This window comes from Sinocyclocheilus anshuiensis, unplaced genomic scaffold, assembly GCF_001515605.1.
Source record: "Sinocyclocheilus anshuiensis isolate Anshui unplaced genomic scaffold, SAMN03320099.WGS_v1.1 scaffold1319, whole genome shotgun sequence".
NCBI classification, from domain to species: domain Eukaryota; kingdom Metazoa; phylum Chordata; class Actinopteri; order Cypriniformes; family Cyprinidae; genus Sinocyclocheilus; species Sinocyclocheilus anshuiensis.
This window is the reverse complement of record NW_015539910.1, coordinates 201,402-213,297: the sequence shown is the minus strand read 5'-3', so window position 1 is coordinate 213,297 and position 11,896 is coordinate 201,402. Positions and strand designations below refer to the sequence as shown.

The 11,896-nt window shown below is 38.7% G+C and overlaps 1 protein-coding gene across 1 annotated transcript in view; it reads right to left on the bottom strand.

The window, feature by feature from the left end:
- LOC107686372 (proteasome activator complex subunit 4B) overlaps positions 1–11,896 on the bottom strand; it is a 44,267-nt gene that overhangs the window by 24,023 nt on the left and 8,348 nt on the right. Inside the window, exons 5-15 of the mRNA XM_016483339.1 lie at positions 6,853–6,897; positions 6,383–6,532; positions 6,191–6,254; positions 6,019–6,093; positions 5,379–5,501; positions 5,201–5,293; positions 3,583–3,848; positions 1,264–1,450; positions 1,080–1,169; positions 924–988; positions 688–838 (exon numbers count right to left, since the gene is read on the bottom strand). Of these exons, the coding sequence (XP_016338825.1) occupies positions 688–838; positions 924–988; positions 1,080–1,169; positions 1,264–1,450; positions 3,583–3,848; positions 5,201–5,293; positions 5,379–5,501; positions 6,019–6,093; positions 6,191–6,254; positions 6,383–6,532; positions 6,853–6,897 (1,309 nt within the window). The remainder of the gene's footprint in view (positions 1–687; positions 839–923; positions 989–1,079; positions 1,170–1,263; positions 1,451–3,582; positions 3,849–5,200; positions 5,294–5,378; positions 5,502–6,018; positions 6,094–6,190; positions 6,255–6,382; positions 6,533–6,852; positions 6,898–11,896) is intronic.

The following is an 11,896-nucleotide window of genomic DNA, read 5'->3' as shown; positions in this document are numbered from 1 at the left end:
AACTGAAATAAGCATCATATGACCCCTTTAATGCTCTTGAGCAGCTGTGGGGGATTCTGTAGAGAGGAGCTGAGCAACACTCCCCATTAAAGATCAGAGCATTTAAGGAGGTCGTCCTCCAGGAGTTAAACAGCAAAGATGTGAAAATTTGTCATGAACTTGTACACTCAGTGCCAAGACGTGTCAGAGCAGTGTACTTTAAGTTCTGGAGGACATACTAAATACTAGTATATTATACATTTTCTGAATTAAATCTAGGGTGTACTAATTTCTGCAATCCTTAATTTAAACAAAATTGGCTAATTTACTTATCTTACTTATAAGTAACTTACTTATATTTACTTAGAAAATATTGGCATATATTTTGTTGTTTTTATTAAGTATATGTTTAAATTTTGCCATCTTTCCATGAATTATATTAGTGATCATTAAGAAAATACATCTTTTATATTTATTCAAAGGGGGTGTACTCATTTATGCTGTGCACTGTATATATCTATCTATCTATCTATCTATCTATCTATATATATATATATAAATATTTGTAAGGTTAACAAAATCTAATTACTAAGAGGCAAAGAAAACAGAGAGGTCTGAGACTTTTCTTTTTGTAATAAACAGTTTTTTCATTAAAGAAAATGTTTTAAATAGTTTAATAGTTAAAATTCTATTAAATGTAATAAAAACCTTGAATATCTCCATGGAGCACTGTGTCAGAATGGTGCTGAAGGTGGATGAAAGGCCCAGCTCCACCAGACTCTCTAAATGAGTCATTTTCTCTGTCTCCGTCTCCTCGCGCGTCTGCTCCAGAGTGCTGCTGTCAATCAATGCAAAACACCTACAGACAAACAAAATAGGGCTCAAGCCACAACAATAGTGTATTATACTTTTTCCAGGCACACACACTGCACTAAATGACTCACCTGTCCATAAACTGCAGAACAAAGTCTTCAAACTCAGCAGAAGCTGAACACAACTCTCTCTCCATCTACAACAAATAAAAGATTTTATGACAGAATACAGAAAGAATGTGTAAAATCTCTGCAGTGGGTCTTTTACATAAGATTTCAGAGCCCTACCTCAGTCAAGTCATTCTTCTCATGGAGGGCTGATGAACAGTCCACCAAAGGCACTAAAGTAGTAAAAGTAGCAATGAACTGGAACGTGATCTAAAAACAAAATATGTGAACATTATAAGAGAGCAATAACAAGGAATCAAAATTCTTTATTTAATTGTCAATGTTTATGTCACAGTTTACCCACCATGCATTTGCTGAAGTCATTAGGATCAACACCAGGCAGTGCTCTCATTAGCAGGGGCAGGACATGCGCGGGACCTTCAGGATAATGTCGGCCCCTGCTGAGAAGACTGCGGGCCATGCCAATCATGCAGCTGAGAGTGGCAGTAAGCTGGTGCGGCTCCGTCAGCGTCTCCATAGCAGGATACGTCCTGCAGGGGGCAGCACATTCACACATTTGCTTTCAGTTGGTTACTCCTTTGGGAAAAATCCAGCTCCTGCTTTACACTGGATTCTAAGATGACCGCTTACAAAGCCTACTTACAAAGATTGGATTTGTATATCCTGACAGTGAATAAAAGAAGCCACTATACAGGTTATGATACAGCTTTATGACTTTAAATCATGAATTTATACGGCAACTCATCTTTAATAACTGTTTAAATTAGGGGTGCTCCGATCAGGATTTTTTTCAGAAAGCAATCTGCCGATACCGATCACCGATACCGATCTTTTTAAAGCCTTCTTTTTATAATTTATAACTATTTATAGTGATACTCCAATCAGGATTTTTAGACATTTATTCAGGGCCTGAATTTCATTTTTGAAAATGGGGGAAATTCCCCTCTTAGGTGACTCTTGTGAGAGGAGAAGCAGCTTTCACACAGGAGTCCGCTACTGATCCGTGTTTACCACAAACACAACATTTATCCATTATTTTGATTTCAAATCCAAACATTGTCACTGAAAATGCTTTTTCAGCATTGCGATTCTTTTTTTACACAGTACAGTAATACAATCTTTCACAGACATGTTTAAACACAATAAATATAAGCAACACATCATTCAATGCTTTTTACTTTTGCATTTAATTCTAGATTTATATATTAAGTTGCTCACGCAAGTGGCAAAACATTTAAACTACTTTTCTTACGTTATCACAAAGCGCATTAAATATCGCATGCGATTTATCGTGCAGCCCTACTTTAATTATATGCATTTATGGTGCAATTGCTAAATTTTCGTTTTCATATGTACTGCAAACAATGTGCTGTCACTTTAATTCAGCACGTGTATCACAGCAAACATAGACTCGGTGCGGAAACGATGTCTGCACTGCTGCAGACGCATCGCTCCTGAACGCACAGCCATGTGCAGTGTGAATGATTTAATCCATTAACATGAGCGCGGACAGAGCACTGCAAATAGAGTAATGTGAACCTGGCATTATGTGTGTGCGCTGCAACTGTGCATGAGCGCACGGTCTACAGGAGAGCGCGCGAGCACTGAATGATTAAACACTGCAGTAGACTTTAATAATATGCATTTATGGTGTAATTACTACATTTTCGTGTCAATCCATGTTTATATTTACTGCAAACAATGTGCTGTCACTTTAATTTAGAGCTTGCAGTGCAGCAAACATAGACTCGGTGCGGAAACGATCTCTGCACTGCTGCAGACGCATCGCTCCTGAACGCACAGCCATGTGCAGTGTGAATGATTTAATCCATTAACATGAGCGCGGACAGAGCACTGCAAATAGAGTAATGTGAACCTGGCATTATGTGTGTGCGCTGCAACTGTGCATGAGCGCACGGTCTACAGGAGAGTGCGCGAGCACTGAATGATTAAACACTGGCAAGAATTAAAAAGTAATGCAAAAACTTTACTTGTACTAACTTTAGTGACGATGTGACACTGCCTCGATTTTGCAAGTGACAATTCCTGTGTCAACCGTGCAGCGTGCAGCTCGTTTATAGACAGACGCGATGTGTGGTGATTTGAAGCCATTTGCGTATTTTGAGAGAGAAAAACAGAGCGCACGGTGATTCACTCACGCTGTTTGTGAAATGACGTCTCACACAAGGTTTTCAAATTACTTTGTAAGTTAACGAAGAAATACGAAGGTGAGTACCTCAGCTTCAGCATTATAATTATTTCACCCGCTCCGGACAGAGACTGAGACAGTTCCGCTGCATGTCGTGCCAAACCTCTCACGGCAGCGTCATCAGCTTGAGATCGTTTTTTTGAGATCGGCCTTTTAGAGACCGCCAATCGATCATCCCAACGTGATTATCTGCCGATAGTGATCGGTAGCCGATCAATCGGAGCACCCCCAGTTTAAATACTACAAAATTAAGCACATTTAATCAGCTATACATCATCATATACTAACAAATTTATCAGAATAGATAAAAAAGACTGTGGGGGTGAATTCACTTTGCTGGTTTAGCTTTGAAGTCATTGTAACCTTTTTATGTAAATTAGGCTGATTAGTCTGTGCCATCTGCCTGTTATTAGCGCCTACAGGCCCTGAACATCAGCAGTTCCACACACTCACTTCTCCAGCACAGGTGGGATGACCAGCTCTGGTCTCATCAGGGCCAGATTCTGCAAGGCCTGAGCTGCATCCATGCTGCCTGTCTTGCTGAACATGGCCATCAGTACTGGCTGCTTCATGCTCTCCACAAAGTCTGTCACATCCTGGTCTGTGAGTCTGTGACTGGCGGGAACAGGGGTGATCCAGCAGGGTTTCTTATAGCGCTCCCGATGTAGCCGCCGAACCACACTGGCAGGCAGACGCTGTAGAAGCTTCATCAGCTTCATCTGGAGAAGAAAATAAGAGACAGACGGAAGCGATATTAAGATATGACTGACGCAGATGGCCAAAACAAATGAATTTTGGAGTTTGGAACTCATTATTCCAGTATGAAATGAAGCTAAAGTTTCATCCTATGTTTTCTGTAGCACCTCCCATAGTAGTGATCAGCCTTTTTCTTTTTTCAATTAAGCTTTTGGATTCCCAAACTATAGAGAATGACCACTTCTTTCAGTCCTGGTTAGATAACGTTTGCATCTTCTTTCAAGAAAGAAACAGCCTTCAGAACAATAAACTATAGGGTTTCCGGATAAATTAGATTATATTTTGTCATTTAAAAAACAAAACTGGGCTTTGTGAAGTCAATTATTTAGTATTTGAAAAAGCTATTAAACATTGCAATGGGCTTTTCTAACTTCTTCAAATGCCATAACTCTTTTCTTAAGAACTCTTTTTCTACGTTTGTGGTACCAAATTAAAATGCATGAGACTTTAGAATGATCTCAAAATGAGTTTTTCTTTTAGTAGACATGGGACTTTGATTCGCTTCTTTAGTTACTTCAAATAGTAATAATAATTTTTAAAAACTGCCATGCATTATAGTTAAAACATTAATAATGGATTGAATTAACATCTACCCTATTTCATGCACACAATGCTGACAGACTACAACAGTTAAACATGTCGTCAGTGTGGACATACGTCACTGTGACCAAAAAGGATTCTAAAGTAGCAATATGCAAAAACAGATGGCTGAGATATCGAGAGGTCGCTTGTTGCTGAAGAACTTTAATAAGACTGGTTTAAATTACCACCTAACTAACACCCTGAACATCACACCAAGTTCCATTAATCAAATGTATTATTCAAACTTTATTTTCTGTTCCAGTTTTCTGTAAATTCTGTAAAAAATCATTTTGGTGCATCACCACTTTTGAACAGTAAAGTAGCACAAAGGAATAAAGACTTAGTGATACTCAACACTCTTTAATAACATTTGGTTTCAAAAAACAAATTCTTTGTTGCAATACTGAGTTAAATAATCACATCTGCAAACTACCCTTATGATACTGTATGGTACTCTACTGAGTTATGAGTGCAGGAAAAGGATGCATGTCTAGCATGATAGGTGGTCGGTAACTGTAAAGTTGTCAGTGGTGTTTCAGTAGTTGGAATGTGGAGTGACCTCACTCTGTCAAAGCACCATCTGTCACTGCATATCTCCCTCTTGCACGCAAACATAAAGCTCAGCTGATAACACACAAACCGCAGACAGTTCCAGAATGGACTTTAGGGGACTTCAAGATTTTGCACTGCAGCAGATTGTTCTGGATGTTTATCCTAATAGGGAACATCTTACCAGCCAGCGCCCATTGTTTGAAGGGTGGTAGAAAGATGCTATACTACTGAAGAGCCCATTAAGCTGTTTCTGGACCTGGTTCTGTGGGCCACCCTGAAAAAAATAATAAAGATCTGTAAATAAATGCACCCTTTAATAACTAACCTATAATAGCAGGAGTGTGATTCATGAAACGTACAAGCATGGAGGAAATCCAGAGGACCACGTGACCGATTTCGTAGGAGTTGGTTAAGTATCTGGGAATGACCATTTGGCTGGTGCCAACAGGAAGATTGAAGCTACGCAGAATCCTGGTGAAGATCTGAAGGAAGACAACAAAGTATCAGTATAATATGCTCTGATGTCTTTAGATCATCATCTACACTATGGTTCAAAAGTCTGGGGTCAGTAAGCTTTTTTGGAAATAATTTGGTACTTTTATTCAGGATGGATTTCAAATAAATGCTGTTTTTGAATTTACTATTGATCAAAGAATCATGAAAAGAATTATACATCAGTTTCCACAAAAATATCAAGCAGCACTGTTTTCAATATATTCGATAACAAATGTTTCATAAGCACTAAATCAGCATATTAGAATGATTTCGGAAGGATCATGTGACACTGAAGACTAGAGATTAAATTATATTTTAGAATATATTAAAATAAAAAACTACTTTATAATTTAAAGCTACTTTAAATAATAATAATAATAATAATAATTCACAATATTACTGTTTTTACTGTATGTTATCATCAAATAAATGCAGCCTTAGTAAGAGACATCAAAAACATCACCCTAAAATTTTGAACAGTCGCATATATAAGCAGGACAGTACCTTGGGAATGTATGGATCCCAGTTCACATAGCCAATGTTGTCATTAGCCAGACGTGCAAAAATATTCACTACATTCTGTAAGAGGAAACAAGAGTTAACAGAGGATAGAAAGCCAATGGTGACATAATATTTAGCACTTTAACAAATGAATTCATGAATGAGAAGTACTTACACCCTCCCAAGCAGGCAGGTTTTGCACTGAAACCCAGAGATCCATCATTTCATCAAACCATAACCTAAAACATGCACAAATCCCCCTATTACACTGGGTCAGACTTATTGGTTGCACTTTATGAATATTGAGTAATTTATTTTAGATTGCAATCCTCTTATTTCATTACTAAATTGCATAAGAGAGTCTTACTTGAAGCCTTTGTGATGCTGTTCTGGGGGCATGATGGTGGGCAAGAAGAGCTCAAAGTAACCAATGGCCTTCTGCATAGTGACATCAAACGGGCACAGTAATGGCCGCCACTCATCAAGCATCTCCTGTGTGGCTGACTCAGGGAAATAACTAAGCACACACACACAAACATCATGAGAACCAAATCACATGTCATTTTCTTAGATCCATGGTTGTTTATTTGTTATGTGAGCTCTTGCAAAACGATGAAAAGTGGTTGTTAGATGAATGAAATGGTCAACAGTATAATGTGTTAAGAGAGCTGTAATCGGCTCAGTGTGAAAGCTGTGGGCTTGTCTAACAACGGCCTGATTACATGATTCTTTCAACAGCACAACGAAAAGCTGATTAACACAATGTGCAATTCTTTTGTGAAAGGGGTCGAACATTTATAGGCACATTAGTGAATGACGAAGGATGAAAGCACTTACAGTCTGCAGCTCTTGACTAGTGTCTTCAACACATTCTCCACTGAGCTAGAGGGAGGAAAAGGGAATAGACAGAGAAAGGAAGTGCATTAATATAGTATGAAAGACTAGGCTCATTTGAGGTTTAAGCAATAGATGCGATTAGACCACGTGCAAAGCAGAAACCCAACTACAGTGCGTTTTGTGAAAGTGTAAATGAGAGTTTCCCAACACCAGAGCCTGGGCACATGAGTGCAACATGCCAGGTTATCAGGTTCTCCTCAGGTCCTTTTTATAACTGAGCTCAAAAACGCTGAATACAGTCACACTGCATCAACAGCTAATTCAAATCAGGAAGCTGCTCCTAAATATACATGTGTTTTACCTTAAAGTTGGCCAAGATGTGCAAACCGCTGGCTGTGGATTATGACTTTTATGAATACAGTTATGCTACTAAATGATGTAAATAGAGATGAACTATTTGATAAGGATTTTTAGCCTTAAAGGGATAGTTCTCCCAAAAATGAAAATTCTGTCATTAATTACACATTCTGATATCGTTCCAAACCCGTAAGACCTTCATTCATCTTCCTAACGCAAATTAAGTTATTTTTGATGAAATTTTTGATGCAACTGACACGATCAAGGCCCAGAAAGGCAGTAAGGACATCATTGAAATAGTCCATGTGACATCTGTGGTTCAACCGTAATTTTATGAAGCTACGAAAATACTTTTTGTTCACAAAGTATTCTCATAGCTTAATTAATTTAAGGTTGAACCGCTGATGTCACATGGAGTATTTTAACGAAGTCCTTACTACCTTTCTGGGCCTTGAATGTGGTAGTTGCGTTGATGTCTATGCAGGGTCAGAAAGCTCTCGGATTTCATCAAAAACATTTTAATTTGTGTTCCAAAGATGAATGAAGGTCTTACGGGTTTGGAATGACATGAGGGTGAGTAATGAATGAAAGTATTTTCCATTTTTGGCTCATTTTTTTTTTTTGAGGACTATGGCAGTGATTTACTATAAAATGTATATTCGGCCAAACCATTTATTCGATTTCTATCAAATAATGCTATTGAAGGGCTCTATAAATCATTCTGTGCCATTTTATACATATTGTGTGAAGTTATGACTTATTCAACCTGCATTCTTTTCCATTCTGATGTGGTCAATCCAGCTAGTTTTTTGAATGCAAGAACACTAAATTAAGCCCCTTAAAACACATCTGACTGGGGTCTACTGATCCTGATCGTTCAAGGCTTACTTAAAAGGACAGTTCATCCAAAAATGAAAATTCTATTTACGAACCCTCATGTCATTCCAAAATTAATGACTTTCTTTCTATGGTGGAACATAAAAGATATTTTGAAAAATTTGTTTTTTTGTTGTTGTTCATAATATGGAGTCAATGGGCTCCAGTGTTGTTTGGTTTTCAACGTTCTTCAAAATATCTTCTTTTGTGTTCCGCAGAAGTCAGTCATACAGGTTTGCAATGACATGGTGGGATTTCATTTTTGGGGGAATATCTCTTTAAGACAGGCCTGTCAACTAGTTGTTCAGATAACTCACTGGCTAGTTAATAATTAAAATATGTTGTCTTGTACATCCACGGTTCTAAAAATACACCCCAGCGAAACTTAGCAAGACATGGCAGCTGTTGATCTTCCTCTTGGTACAAGTGTAAACAAACACCTTCCACATTCAGCACTCTCTCAGTTCGGGCAAGTTTAAATAGAACACAATGATACCAGAACCCAAGGGGAAAATTGGCAAAAATTGGGTGACCTTGCCCTCTAAATCAGCGAGCCAAAGTGATCCGACCCACATATACAGCCTGACCTAAAAGAAACAGGACTGACAACAGACTACACTGTGTTTCCCAAAAGTGCTGTGAGCTTTAAAGTGGAAATGAAGCAGTCAGTCAAGTTTACATTATTTAGGAAAATAACTTCCATTTTAATAAAAAAATATATAACAAACATGATTAATGTAACCATTTTAAAGAAAAAAGGTTGTTTTGTTATAGCTTTTGGAGCAAGGGCGCCGCCATCTTGCAGTGCCACCACGTGTGACGTCACGGGGTTGGTTCGCTCCGACCGAGCAGTATTAGGGGTTGAAGAAGTCGTGAACCTGCTGGTTTGGGGTAAAGTGCGGATCGGAAACAATACTCGTTTACGTGGATACTCCTCAACACTGTCCTTCCGACGTGCTTTTGTGTGCATTTGCTGATGAAGGGGCAAAAGAAAGCTCAATTTGGTAGCCTACTCACGTGCTGTCTGAGCCCAGCTGTGGCTTTGTGTGTGTGTGCGGCGCCGCCGGCGCGAACAGAAATGATCTATCACAATGCCTGAGTACCGCGTTTAAATCTCTTTCAGAAAAGGTCTATCACAGCGTGTAAGTACCGCATTGAAATCTATTTCGTGCTGTCTCATGCTTGAATGGCTTAAAACACTTTAATATTTAAACTGACAAGGCTTAAAACACGTGAGAATGATAAACTTTATTGAGGAAGCAGCACTGGTCCGATTGTTCAGTTACGTGATTAGTTAAACACTATGTCCTGTTAACAGCTGTATTCAAGCTAATATTCGCAGGTGAACATAAAATATGATACTGGTGAACCAGTCAGTGTAATGCTTGTCTTAATGGTCTGACATAACAATAAATTGCGACATGAATGATATTGCATGAAGTGTTGTTTGTTTACATCACGTTGGGCCTCGCATTATGAAAACAATATGTTTGGGATACCACGATCAAAACTTAGCATATAGACAGTTTGATGTTGAAAATTCATGCAAATTGTGGTGAAAACCAAATTATTTGTGTGTTAAAATAACCTGTGCGTGTTCAAATGTAAAGAAATGTTTGTATTGCTTCACTGGCTATCGGAGCGAACCAACCCCGTGGCGTCACACGCGGTGGTACTGCAAGATGGCGGCGCCCTTGCTCCAAAAGCTATAACAAAACATCCTTTTTTCTTTAAAATGGTTACATTAATCATGTTTGTTATATATTTTTTTTATCAAAGTGGAAATCACTTAACTAAATAATGTTAACTTAACTGACTGATTCACTTCCACTTTAAGGGTTAGTTCACCCAAAAATTAAAATGCTGTCATTAATTACTCACCCTCGTGTTGTTCGAAACCCGTAAGACCTTCGTTCATCTTCGGAACACAATTTAAGATATTTTTGATGAAATATGAGGGCTCTCTGACCTCATAGAGAGAGGTCAGAGAGCGTGTGGCGGCGCCGGCGCTGACCCAGATCCGGCACCGCCACACGCTCGCGTCATGATACTGTCGTGAACGCGCGTCCAAAGTGACGCAGTAGAGACGAAAATGTGGAATACAGTCGTTATTTTTGTTTTCTTTGCGCAAAAACGTATTCTCGTAGCTTCGTAACTTTACAGTTGAACCACTGATGTCACACGGACTACTTTGTCGATCATCTTGGTACTTTTCTGGACCTGAGCAATTAATGACAGAATTTTCATTTTTGGGTGAACTAACCCTTTAAAGGGATAGTCCACTCTAAAATGAAAATTCAAATCATCATTTTCTCACCCTCACGTCATTCTAAATCTGTATGACTGTCCTGCTTCTGTGGAACCCAAACGAAGATATTTTTTTCTGAAAAATGTCTGAGAAATTTTTTTTGTCCATAGAATAGGAGTCATTGGGCTCCAATGTTGTTTGGTTCTCAACCTTCAAAATATCTTCTTTTGTGTTTTTAGGTGAACTATTCCAATATACAATTTGTACAAGTGGCCTCTACAATCTATAGAGTGCAACAGTGCATGCTCACTTTTTCAGTAAAGTTGGTTCGGGAGATATTTGTCATACATTTTTTTCCCATAGGAATTATTTTTTTAATCTATCGGATTTAAAAAAAAATCTATCTATCTATCTATCTATATATATACCTATATATATATATATAAATATTTTATCTTATCCTGAATCATTATAAGAAGTGTTTATATTCAGACTATTTTAGACCTGTCGGGACAACATCCACTGCGGAGTAGCCCAGTACCTGCGTGACTCGTCATATCCATAAACAGAGAGAAGTAGCTCCAGGCTAAATTGTTCTTCCGCAAGTTGCATGCAGTTTTGTTTAGTAACAGTTACGCAGTGCACCTTTAAAGGGGTCATATGATGCGATTTAAACTTTTCCTTTCTCTTTGGAGTGTTACAAGCTCTTGGTGCATAAAGAAGATCTGTAAAGTTGCAAAGACTAAAGTCCCAAATCCAAAGAGATATTCTTTATAAAAGTTAAGAGTCAACCATGCCTACCTAAAACGGCTCGTTCTAATACGCCCCCACATGTCTACGTCACGATGTGGGAAGATTTGCAAAACGCCGCCCAAATGTTCACGCAAAGAAAGAAGGTGTAACTTTTATTCTCGCTGTAGTATTGTTGTTGCTGCTGCCGCCATGTCGTGAAGGCGCTGTGTGTTTCGTTGTGAAAGCGAAACTACTTTGTTTGGCCTTCCAAAAAGAGGACTATATCGGCTTCGTCATGCCTGGAGCTGATCCGTGCTGGTCGCATAGGAAATACATCAACTTCGCGCTGTGATCGCCAGATCGGCTTTTCCTATCTCGTCGCTCCAGCTGGGACAAGGCATCACAATATGGCAAGGAGCGTAACATTTCCGTCACACGCTTGAGGTATTCGGCCAATCACAATGCACTGGATAGCTGGCCAATCAGAGCACACCTCGCTTTTCAGACCGATGAGCTTTGTAAAAATCGACGCGTTTTAACCTTAAACCGCATAAACACATTTCATTACACCAAATACACAAAATAATGTTCTTTTTAGCAACATCATATGACCCCTTTAAAAATCAGTTTAAATAATGCAAACGGATGGCTTCAACAAAAGTATACACCATCAATTAAAGGGATAGTTCACCCAAAAATGAAAATGTGATGTTTATCTGCTTACCCCCAGGGCATCCAAGATGTAGGTGACTTTGTTTCTTCAGTAGAACACATTTGATGATTTTTAAGTCCAACCGTTGCAGTCTATCAGTCTTATAATGCATGGCAATG